Consider the following 12,491-nt stretch of genomic DNA (forward strand, 5'->3'; position numbering starts at 1 on the left):
CTTAATCTTCAGGATATGAGTTTAACTGACAGAGAAAYAGGTAGGCAATGCCTCTGCATAGGGAACAATGCTTTGGAAATGAGGGAAAGAGGTTTACTCCTTCAGAAACACAGACATATTTTGATGCTGCAAGGTGGGAAGTGGAAAAGAAATTGCTTTATTTTCCTTTAAAAGCGTGCCCCTGATTCATAAGAAGCTTTAAGATATTTTTTTTTCTGTAGCATTAGTAAATACAAAGGATATAGTCAACTCAGTTAGCAACCTATCAGTTTACAGATCAAATGGCAAACTTCCAAAGCTTAAAATGGGTTCAGAGATACAAATGACAGATGCCTAGAAGAACTTTAACTGTCTAGCAATATAAGTCTAATTTCACTGATGCATATATTCACCTAGCAAGAACTAAGAGCTAATACAGTTTTAATGAACATCTTTAAAAATATTTTTGATCTGATAAATTATGGAAGTTATAAATCTCTGGATTGTATTGATTGTACTAAGTTACTTAAAATATTTTTTTTAATTGTGGGGGTTGTGCTTTTCTTTTCTGAGACCATTTCAGACAGTATTTTGGGTACTACTGGACTAGATACTAATCATTATTAGAACCCAACTCCTTAGTAAGACTTACTCCTGCCATAAAACAAACATGCAGCAGAGAAGGGAAAATAGTTTAAATGAATGGCTTCATCTATTCATTTTCATTTATCACAGGCTCTGATATTCAACCAAATGAAGTTTCAGACAACTAGAGAAGGCTTCTGTCACTAGGATGTACAAGATTTTACTATGACTTTCTTTTTCAGAGAAGTCTGATCCTGCAGGCATTTTCTTAGTCTCAGAACTGTTCTACTTCTGTTGAGTATGCTGAAGAAGCCCTAGAAGCTTCAGACAATGGAAAACAAAATAGAAAACAAAACCTAAGAGAAAAGATTCTGACAAGTGCGTTCTCACAAGAACATCCTTAAATTGAAATGTTATTGATGTAGCACATGTTGGAAACAGAGTATTACGACTCTTAAATCACTTTTATAATCAAGTACATGAGAAAGGGTGGTCAGAAATGTTTTTATTATGTACAAGTATAGAACAACATAAATGTTTTTTGACACCTTTGAGTAAAGTTTCTTAAACCCCAAGGTATATCCAAGTGAGTTAAAGAACGATAACTGATCAAGCAATGATAAAATGGGAAAACAGAACTCCTAATAATGTAGTTCAAATAAATTATAGCAGAATATTTCTGAACAGTCAATAGTACTAGCAGATGCTCTTTTTTCAGTCTACTTTTGAAATGATGTCACCAACTAAACTTAAAAAGATTATTTTTTCTACAACTAGATACCCTCTTTAAATTCTCTTCCAGAAAACAGGCAAGCTGAATGACTGCTTTTTTGCGGGCGCAATGGATGTGTCTGCTGGAGCAGTACTGGCCAAAGACTGCTTGACAGAGCAAATCTTGAACAGACAGAATAGATAAGAGATCTGTCTGACAGCCCACTGGAATTTCATTTACTCTGTAGACAAAATAAGAAGGTTGCTTGGAGGTAATCCAATAAATTGTTCCAGCAATTATTAACAGAAAGGATTCAAGAAATGTGGAAAAACTGTTAGATTAAAAAAAAAAGAGAGAGAGAGAGATTGAAGGTTTCAAAATCTATTCATTTTCAACATTCTCATTAAATGCCTGAAGTTTTAGAATCTTGCTGACAATACCTGACATTTAAAATGAAGCAAGACTCAACCATAAAAAAAAAAATCCTCTCATAAAACACGAATAAGATCCAACGTTATCCTTAATCGAGGAATATCAACATTAAGGACTTTAACTTCTACTCTTTCTCCAGGACCTAACCCAAGACTTCTTCTCTTCTTCACTTTAGAAAGTTTCGCTTCTGTTATGTTTCGCACTGGAATCAAACCGGCTTTTCCCACACCAATATCAACAAAAACTCCAAATGGTGTTGCATTTTCAACTTTTCCAGTCAGAACAGTACCAACACTTAGGTCTTCAAGACAGACTATGCTTCTCTTGAAGTCGGGTTTATCAAAATCTGTTACAAGAAACAAGAGACAAAAATAAGACATTGGAGAAAAAAATTACATTTTTTTTCTGAGGGTTGTTTTTAGTTGATTGCTTCTAATTAAGAAGTCATCTCAAGGGAGCTCTCAGGCCCCAAATACTGCTTCATTAATTTTTATATAAAGATCTATCTGTGGTAAAGAACTGATTTCTTCTATTTTATTGACCACTTCAAAAGATCATGGTTATTGGAATCCATGGTTAATGGAATAATAAGGATAGTGAGCTCTGTGGTAGGAGACTAGCACAGGAGATCAGAAGCATACAGTAGGTAGTGGCTGTGAAAGATTGCTTAAATATTCTTGGACTTGATGGCAAAAGATGGGATGTTAGAGGTAACTCTTACTTAAGCTGCATAAATCATACTATAATTCCATTTCAGAATGCAAATTTGTATCCAGGAAGGTAAACACTCAATCTCATCACATAAGAAGCAATAGAAAAGTCAATGATGCACTAATGTTCTTATATCACCACAACTCACACTTGTTGTTCATCTGCATCATGACATGCATTATCARCTGCTTCTTTGCACTGACAACATCAAAAGTCACACTCACGATTTTAAGCAGGTAATATCTTAATGTATTCAAATTCACCTGGTATAGCTAAGGCTTTTCAAACTCTAATTACTTTCCACTTTCTGCTCCTGCACAAAACCCTTCTAAGCCATTTAAATAGTTTCCCTTTCAAATTTTTCCTGATGCTGTTTTACCTTTTCCATGATCCACGAGGACTGAGATTTTTTACACTCCCTCCCCAGCAAAGAGCAGCACCAAACCAGGATTCTAAAATTTTCCTATATTTGCCTTTAAGATATAAGMGGGGAACAAGCTTTTAGCTAAAATGCACTGGAAATCAATGAGAGTCTTTGTGACTTCACCAGGCTTTGGATCAGACCCCAAGAGAATACACAAGCTGGCAATGGCAGCAGTAGACTTTGAATGACATCAAAGTTTCCACTGAAGGAATGTACCTAATTGCTCGAGTCCAAAACGGTTAATCCTTTTGTAACATTATACTACGCACTGGCACTTCAATGAAAAAAGCAACTAAACAGCCGTTCAGGGCAACGACCACAACAAGATTTGGAAGAATGATGGGAATCCTTTTTATGTTTGCAAATCTGTTTTTTCTATCCTGGCAGATTCATCACTGTTACCTGCATAGCTGTTCAATGTTAGAAAGACAATGTCTTACAATTAATGCCTTGTAAGGCCTTCACTAGAGAAAAGGATTCTAAAATAATGTTAAAAATATTCTATTCTCTTCCTTTTCCCAAACATTGTTTTCCTTGTACAAAATTCATTCAGAAAAAATAAGCAATACAGAATTTCAATTAAACTTGAGAGGATGCATAGAAAAGCTAAACAAATTACACTTAGTAGTATGATATTGCTACCTTACTTTATTATTATTATTTACTCTTTTCTTTTTTTTTCCCTTTTACTCTTGCACTGTTGGGAACAACAGCTCCCAATCTTAAACTGAATCTTAAACCAAGATTATTTTTTAAACCAGTGTAGAGTGTAAACCGCTCAGTGTGCCTGAGACCTGTTAACCATTACCCATTCACTGACAATTAATAGTGAAGTTGCAAAGACAGTGCATTACAGCTATACAAGGCCGCTAAGAGGACACCTACTATAATTGAGACTTGCCTACCTCCTACCTCGAGCTTGAGATTTCAAAGCTGGAATGCAGTTTCATCCAACAAAGGAAACTAGGCTAGTCCTTTAACCATTTCTGAGTTATGATGCTATGATAAGCAAAGTTCCAGTCAGAGACTCTGTCTACAGTAATACTGAATGTTCCAGAGTAGCAGAATCTGAATATTATCACTGCAGATTCCCTAATGTGTTTACATTGATATCTTAATAATCTATCCTACTGTAATTTAGATGCAAGACTACCAGAATAAATGAACTCACATAAAACAGACATTTCGAGATCACTAGTGGGAAATATTTAAAAAAACTACAAGGAAGTTACTAATGAATGCAAAAAATGTGGAACAGAAATGTTATTTTTCTTAAAGCATATGTTTATTATTTATTATTTCAAGCCTGTATCTTTGCCATCTACCTTTATCTCTGGCTGCTGTAAGAGAATCCAGCTGTAAGTTTAATGAAACAACAGCATCTCCAGATGTTTTACTTCATTGCCTACCTCATCTTTGCTCCCCCACCTCAAACTGTTCAGCACTATTGCAAAGTTCTACCCAAAGGTGGGTCATGAGCCATGTGCTCCAATTACACTTTTCTCCAGGAATTACTGCAATAAAAGAGCAGAATCACACACTACTGCTCAATAGACTTTTATTACTACTGTTTCAGGTTGGTCTTAGCATTCCCCCGCAATGGAGAGCCAACACAGATCTAATCAGTATAGAGTTAACATATTGAAACGATTTCATTTGTTAACAGCCATACAACTCCCCTTCCTATGGCTGAAAAGGCCGTGATTTAAGACAGGATTCACACTCCTTAATTGCTGAGCTGGAAAGAAACATCTGATTACGATATACCCTTTACCATGTCTGAGAAAAGAACAGGAGTTACATGTCCACGAAAATCTATGACCACCTTTAGAAGAAGAAAATGTGCTGTTCTAAAACTGGTATGTAAAACAATCAAAACTGAGATTACAGCTTTCACAAGGGTTTACCTGTTCTGATGTCAAAGCCTTCAGGCTGAGTCAGACCATCGACGATTAGCTGCAATGTGTGCACTGTTGTGTTTAGCCTTTTTGCTACTCCTTCCAGTCCTTCCTTTTGAATTACTGCATTTACTTTTTGCTGCATATCTGGCTTTCCTATGTCATTTGGGTTTCCTCCAATGAAAGACAAAAACCTGAGAAGTTCAAACAAAGATATGGTGAGAGATTTGTAACATCCTTTGGTGGTACACTGGACTTTCATTACATTCAGGGTTTTAAATTACTTTTGCATCGATGCATGAGAAAACGTCTTTTAAAATACCTGAACAGCAAACAAACCACTTCTTAAGTGCATATCCTCTCAACTCCTCATTGATCTGAAACAAACATGGAAACTTGGAGCCTATCTGCATGCACTTATCTCCTGGAAGAGGTTCCAGGACTGGAAGCAAGATTTCAAAATGGGAATCACTTCTTAGACTCATACCAAAAACTAATCCAATCATGACTGAAAGATGCCTCTTATCATGAAAGTTCACTAGAAATAAGTGAAATTTCTATAATATTGTCATTTTTAACATCTCTCTGGTTCAAATGAAAATGAACAGCAATCTAGTAAAACTRCAATGAACATTTGAAATATTAAATCAATACAAGGAATCTTTAACTGAAATTAAGAACAACAAATACTTTACATGAAATACTTCCCTCACCTAGAATCATGAAATCAGTAAGGTTGGAAGGGACCATCTACGAGCGTCACAATCAACAGTAATTAGTTTTTTCAGAAACAGAAAAATTATCAAGTAAAAGTAGTCATGCAACACAAATTATTTCTCCCTACTGTTATATGCATATAGGCATTGGGGAATGAGACAAATTTGGACTGACATCTAAAAGGCTGAAAATAAACACCTTAAATTAGAAAATACACATCTTGCTCTGAGATCTCTTAAAAAAAACCAACCGAACAAACAAACTCAACAAAAATAACCTCTTACTGAGCTTTCAGTTCCACAACGTTGGCACATGTGCTGGGGCAAGCACAGAGAGACAGTGACAGACCTTACTCCCTAGGCAACGACGCTTTGGACAGTTTATTTATCACTGAAGAAGTGTTCTTGTTTTGGTGAAAGACTTCAGAATGCAAAACAGCAGCCTACGACATTGAATGACTGTCCCGCTCCTAAGCGAATATTCCTTTCACACTGCCAAGAGGACCCCTCCTCTCCGTCCTCACGTCGCTTCCCAGCGCCTGACAGGTGTAACCTACTGCCCACAGGAGACGCGCAGAGCAGCGGCTTCGTGCCTTGCACGCRGTGGGACCGTTCCAGCTCCGCAGCAAGGCAAGGCTCCCGGCACTCGCGGCCCCCGCTCCCCTCAGAAATACGCACCCTGCTTCAATCGAAGCCTCACAGCCAGTGTTTCTTTTGGCAAGAAAAGCATCTTTTTTACCTGAGAAATCTGACTGAAAGTGCAGGTGGTAACTAATAAAATGTTACATGCATTGAAATTTAAAATGAGCTTTTTCCTTCAGAAAACAAAATTGAAGGAACAAAATATAAGCAATATCCTGACTTTCAGTAAATCACAAAGTTCATCTCTGAGCACATGGGCACGTCCTCACTCCAAACTGCCTGCTGATATCAACAAGAGGAAGATCCCAGTCTAAAACTGGCTGTCAGGACTTCCAATCCGGTACTGACTTAAAGGGCAACCATGGTGATTTAAGAGTCTGCTAGCTGAAATACATGCAGTTGCATTTCAGACTCACAGATACCATTTTCTCACTAGTTTTCTTCATTTACATGGGTATTTCATGTGGCAGAATGTGAAAAAAAAAAAAACAAACTTACACAAGATTTCAGTGGGTGACTGTTTTAATTGACCAGATTTCAACTTTTAACACCATTATTATTTTCAAAGTAACCYGAGGTGGTTTGAAAACAAAGCAAATATCAAAACAAAATGCAAAATTGTGCAGTATTAAACACAAACCTTTACTTCCAGCAAGCTATGCAAACACTACCTCTACGCAAAGATTTTGCCTAAGAGCAGCCAACATACAAAAACATCAGACCTTCYGTGACGGCATCTTCCATCTACCGCAAAAAAACCCATTAAAAGCGGCTGTAAGGACGACACCGTGAACGAGCGCAGGTCCGGGTAAAACACTCCCCAGAGAGCTGGCGGGCGCGAGCGGCCGCGGGCAGCAGCTGTCCGCCCCTTGAGTGACGTGCCAGGTGTAACACGCCAGCCCCTCAACCTTCGAAACGACATACGCTCCACTGAGCGCCCCTGCAAACAAGTTTGCTGACGTTCCCGTACTGGGCTTTATTTTCCTTCCAATGGAAATTCAGTTCGAGTACCTCCAGGTGGCATGTTTTATTATTATTATTTTTTTCCTCCTCCRGCAGGATTTTGCAGGAGCGAACCCGCGCGGCTAAGGCAACGCGAACGCACTGCGTTACGTGCAGGCTGCTGGAAAGAAAACCAGCAAGAAAAAACAGGATGTAAACCAGGCGCCTGATCCCTCAATTTCTATTCACAGAAGTTATTCCCTCCCCTACCCCCCTATACCCCCAAGGAAATCCCAGTGCAAGTATTTACCTGGTATTAAAAAGAATCCCTCATGTAGGCAAAACGGTAGGTTTGGGCCCCGCATTAGCAATTATAATTGTTTCAGTAACTTAACCGGGTTACCGCTCAGGAAAAAAAATTTGGTTCCAAGTGAAGAATGTGCTTAAACATGTGCCCAGTTTTAAGTACATACGAAGTCCCACCGACTTCAAGAAAATTATTCATGTTTTGAAAGTTTGGCAATTATTTAAGAATGTTTCACAATTATGGGCTATAATATAGACAGAACAAGGTTTAAAAAGGCCCAACATGCACAAACACATACACAAGAAATACCCATTACAGAAAGAACTCAGTTCTTTGCAAAGTCTTATCTCTTTAGGTTTCGGGACAAAATCTATGTATTAAAATATTTTCAGATAAAAGCAGTTTCTTAGTGGCTACAGACGTGATTTAAAAAAATACCGTTTAATCTAGTTCTACTTTTCATGTATCATTTTTCACTGAAATGAGCATGCTTTGAAGGCACTCGGAATAAAAATCGATATAAAGTACAGATCTTTGACTGAAGAGTGGTGCGTTGTATTGATCATCTCTATTTTTAAATGTCATTGCTAAGAACAAAGTTAAATGTTTCCTTATTAAAAGAAACCAACCTAACAACTTCCCTCAAGAGTTACTTCAAGGTCAGGAAGAAAAAAAAAAAAAAAAAGATTTAGGTCAGTAGTGAGTACAACCATGATATGGCTACAGGGGGAAAAAAAATAAAGAAGTTTCCTCTAATCTCCTAATTTTGGTCTCAGTTATGGTAAACTCTTTCAATACAAGTCTTCAAAAGTATCTAACCAAGTTTGTAAATGACAGATCCAGCTGCATGAATATAGGAACATAAGCACTCCACAAAAATGCAAGTCCTCCAAGTATTTTCCAYGGCAACACATATAGGCTAAGTAACATGTTGCACTAGTTCAAGTGCTATGTTTATCTACTGAAAATTTACAAAAGCAAAAGATGAGATTTTTTTTTCAGAAGTGAGGTCATTCTTGTAAGATATACTATTTTTATTTCTTCAAATATYGATGGTTTGTGTGAATGGTGAACTTTCCATGTAAGGAACAGCAAGTTGCCAGTACCTTAGGAAAGTATTACAGAACAGGATGAGATTTAGCTGGTTTAGAGATTTACAGTTTCAGAATTTCAAGATTTAGATGTTACTCAAAAGCTTTTACAATCACAGTTGTTTTAAACGCAATCTTTGCAGTGTTATAAGACCTGCAGAGAATGGTCATGGCTAAATCACTGATGTTTTTATTTAATACATAATTTCATCCATCTTACCCAGATAAAGAAAGAAAAGTAGCATAAATGTAACAAATAAGCACATCATGTTCACTTAACACACACATCTGCATGAAATTATAGCACAGCCACTGCAATGCCTAAAAGATAATGTAAATTTCAGTGGAATACAAGAACAGTCAGAAAAGAGTAAAATATAACTAAAGGGACACCTTCAATAAAATTTTAAGCAGCTATTTAACTCCCCCAAAAAGCTTCTTATAGTATGCAGGAGTTCTAAAGCTTTGCAAGGGTTTTAGTCACAGTCATTCTGTTTTATGTAATCATTTCCAGCAACACAACTTAAGAGCTGGGAGTACTGGGTTCATTACATTAAAGCAACATGATATGCCATTACGTCTTGTCACAGTGCACACATGAATTAATGGTAATGCAACATAATCACTCTGAAAACAAAACAACTTTGCAACAGCATGTGCTTTGTTAGGTAAAATGTACATACATGACAGTAGTAAACTGCTAAATTATGCAGATATTTATCTTTTAGTAATGTTTTGAAATTGAAAAGCATTATTTGTATAATGCTGATGTTGACTGTTCTCATGCTATTTTCTTGTATAAATCTTCAGCATTTTCAACTACTAACATGGACTATATATATCAAATAATATTTGTGCATTACTCTAGGTAATTAGTTGCTGGATACAAAAAGTTAAAGTTTCCAAAGCGCTTATGTGGTTTGCCCATATACAAATATTAACCAATAAGTATTTTTCTCAGATGCATAACTTTTTAAAATCATAGATTATCTGAATGTATGCAGAAGACTACAGAGCACTCAAAAAATTACAATATTTTTGAAAGTACATGTGAGAAATGATGAGTTTGAGAAAAAAAATTCAGACATCACTACGCTGCAGTGTGGCCACTTTGCTACCATAGTGTCAGGCAGGTTGTCATTAATTGTTCTCATAACTATCAACATATCATATAACTGAAGCATAACCCCRAGCTACAGTGCAGTGAATCATGATTAGTTATCCAGAAAGAATCAATACTGCAGCTAAATGAGATCACTCAATAAAAGAAGCGTCATTTTTTTTTCTTCAAAATTATTATTTTTTAATCCAACTGGTAGGAAGTCATCTACGTTTTCAAATCTTCAAACAGTTTTATGGGTCTAGTATTTACAGCGTAAATGGAGGATAAATTCATTGTAATTAAAAAGGTCTCAATCATTCTTGTCAACTGGGTTGCACATAATATAAATATTTTAAAATGTCTTCTATCAAAAGGCTATTAGCATTTAAAGTCTTTTCTGCTCTTTAATTTGTTAAGAAGATAAATTTCAAAAGTAAGTGCTCTAAAAATCCAGGTATTAAGTTGAGAATCAGGCATGTGAACAAACTGGTGTTCCAGAGTGATAAATATCAACTATTATTTATTGGGCTTAAYGGCCTTAATTCCGTAATTGTTCTCCTTAATTAGGTTTAACCATTTGCTACTAAAAATAGACATAGCATTCATTAACTTACTGAGCTTAACTTTTTCATGCCTTTTTTTTTTTAAAAGAAACTAATACTTTATTAGAATACAAAAGGAATTATTTTGCACATTAAACTGCTTGAATACACACACAGTCTGCATTATCTGGGCAAGTACAGGCTTGCAGAAGTGGACAAAAGGTTTTTCTGATGAAATTGTAGTGAATTAAATAAAAGATACCCTATCACAGTAAAAATTCCCATCCTCTGCAAAATATACACATTTCAAGTGTAAAGAACACAAAATTCTTTCACTAGCTCAAACACCCTATCACATAACTGATTTATTCCTTTCCCAATTTCTGTTCTCCTTACGGATCAGTTATTGGGTGACAGAATGGGGACCTGGAGAGAAGCAAGGCAGCCAAACAGAGAGCTGGCAAGGCAGTCAGAGGAAAAGCACACAGTTGTGTTAAAGACAGAAGAGGAAGCCCCTTTTCTTTTGTAATACCCTCCTTAATCAATAGCTTTCCTTCTCCGTTTCCCTGAGTGTCAGTACTTGCCTTCAAAGCTAGAAAGTCCAGCTACTTGCTGCAGTTTTTCAGCACAGCAGCTGAGATACTACCTATCAGCTGCTAAAGCCACCTATTTACCAGAGTGGCAGAAATAAGAGAAACACCTGAAAAGACATCAATCCGTCTGCAATGAAATACAAAAATTTTAACAACAGGATGCTCTCTTTTCCAAACCATTTAACTCCAGTTATTTTTGTGGTGGGATGTAAGGACATGGACAAGGGCTTTGCTGAATCAAAGTCCTTTGGGGGCAGCAAGAAGCATTAGCAATACACAGACTGAGGGGGAGGCCAGAATCTTCACTACAAGTCACTCTGCTCAGGATGTCAAAAACTTCTCTTAAGGCATTACCAGCTACAGTCAGCAGTGCGATCCTTTGCCAGGCAAGGCCTTACAACCGTGTAAATTAGCCAGGGAAGATTCCCACTTGCACTAGGCTAAATCACAACTTTAGATCTCTGTTCTGAACAGTGGTAAAAGATTTTTAAAGTCAGACTGACTGAAATACAACCTGCCTGCCAGATGCTGCAATTTGTGAGCATCAAATACACATGCTGATTACCAATCTTTATCAAAGAGTATTTTTTATGAGATTTAAACAAAATCAGCAAACGTTAAGGTTCTTTAATATGAAACTAACTACACTTATCAGACTAATGCAACAAAGAAAAATGTTGCCTTTTCTTTCCATCATTTTGGTTTATAACCATAACCTGGTTGTAACTTCTGGGGACTTCCTAAACATTTCCTTGATTTTCCTAGCAGTTCTTTTACAATATGTACCAAGAAACTGGATATGCTGTACATGTTGTATTAATTGTATGTATAAGATTCTGCCACTATAAATTGGTTTGCACATATAGACTCTTCATAAACTGAAAACAGTTTCCCCGCAGGAAAATATGCTGCCTACAAAGTACTTTTTTTTTCCCTTTAGCATTTAAGAAATTATGATTCATAATATTTAGAGATATTTAGAGATAGTCCTAGGCTTGATCACTACACATGACAAAACCAAGCTTTGACAGCGCACAAACCATGAACAGAAATGTTTTGGTCATCTGCACAATGTGTTAAGTTACCAGTAGGATGTTTTCCAATTATTTTACAGAAATTGTACAGATTTTAAGTTAAAATGACTAAATGCCGTAAATCAATCATACCACCACCATTTGTACCACCATAGTAAAGATTACATCAATGTTTCCATTATAAAAAACTTATTTTTCAGGGGTTTCTAATTCAGCCATAAAAATTGGCTCCTGTCTAAAACTTGGCAACCAAAGTCACCACTTGGGAGCAATTTAACCTTTTTCTTTTCTTTTCTTTTCTTTCTTTCTTTCTTTCTTTCTTTTTTTTTTTTTTTTTTTAACTGCTTGGTCTCTCGAGCTACAAAATAGTATAAAAAAAGAAAATTGGTGGTTTCAAGTTTTGGTGGACTGCTATCCCTCAAAAACATTGTTTTAAAAACTGATAATTTTGTGTGTCATTAATCTGTAATGTGGACTACTGCCTTTGGGTAATTTGGGTGGAAGCAGGGGATAAAAATTACTGGTTTATTTTGTTTAAAAATAAATGTAATTTCCCATGAAAACTTCTAATCCAATAAAATTTTCATGAAAGCATTTTTCTCATGGAAAGATACAGCATAAGGAAGCCTTTATGGTTTGTTCATGCAGCATCTATTCCAGTCATTTAGACTGCTACGGCAAGAGATACATAATACTGGATTTTGATGCCTTTAACCAGATCTGCCCATCTTATTCATGATGATAATTCTGCCCTTTGGTAGCACAGATCCATCTGTGAATG

General features: G+C 36.4%; 1 protein-coding gene across 2 annotated transcripts in view; it reads right to left on the minus strand.

Annotated features, from left to right (window-relative positions):
• Positions 1-1,012: 1,012 nt before the first annotated feature.
• The window catches only part of SRBD1 (S1 RNA binding domain 1), a 136,155-nt gene continuing 124,676 nt past the window's right edge, over positions 1,013-12,491 (minus strand). The window contains exons 21-22 of one of the 2 annotated variants that reach the window (XM_085315870.1): positions 4,751-4,935; positions 1,013-2,054 (exon numbers count right to left, since the gene is read on the minus strand). In XM_085315870.1, coding sequence (XP_085171996.1) covers positions 1,765-2,054; positions 4,751-4,935 — 475 coding nt within the window. In that variant the 3' untranslated portion in view covers positions 1,013-1,764. The remainder of the gene's footprint in view (positions 2,055-4,750; positions 4,936-12,491) is intronic. The other variant, XM_085315869.1, reaches the window with a different exon arrangement.

This window comes from Rhea americana, unplaced genomic scaffold (genome assembly GCF_003343005.1).
Source record: "Rhea americana isolate MKP2758 unplaced genomic scaffold, rheAme1 scaffold_44, whole genome shotgun sequence".
Lineage (NCBI taxonomy): Eukaryota > Metazoa > Chordata > Aves > Rheiformes > Rheidae > Rhea > Rhea americana.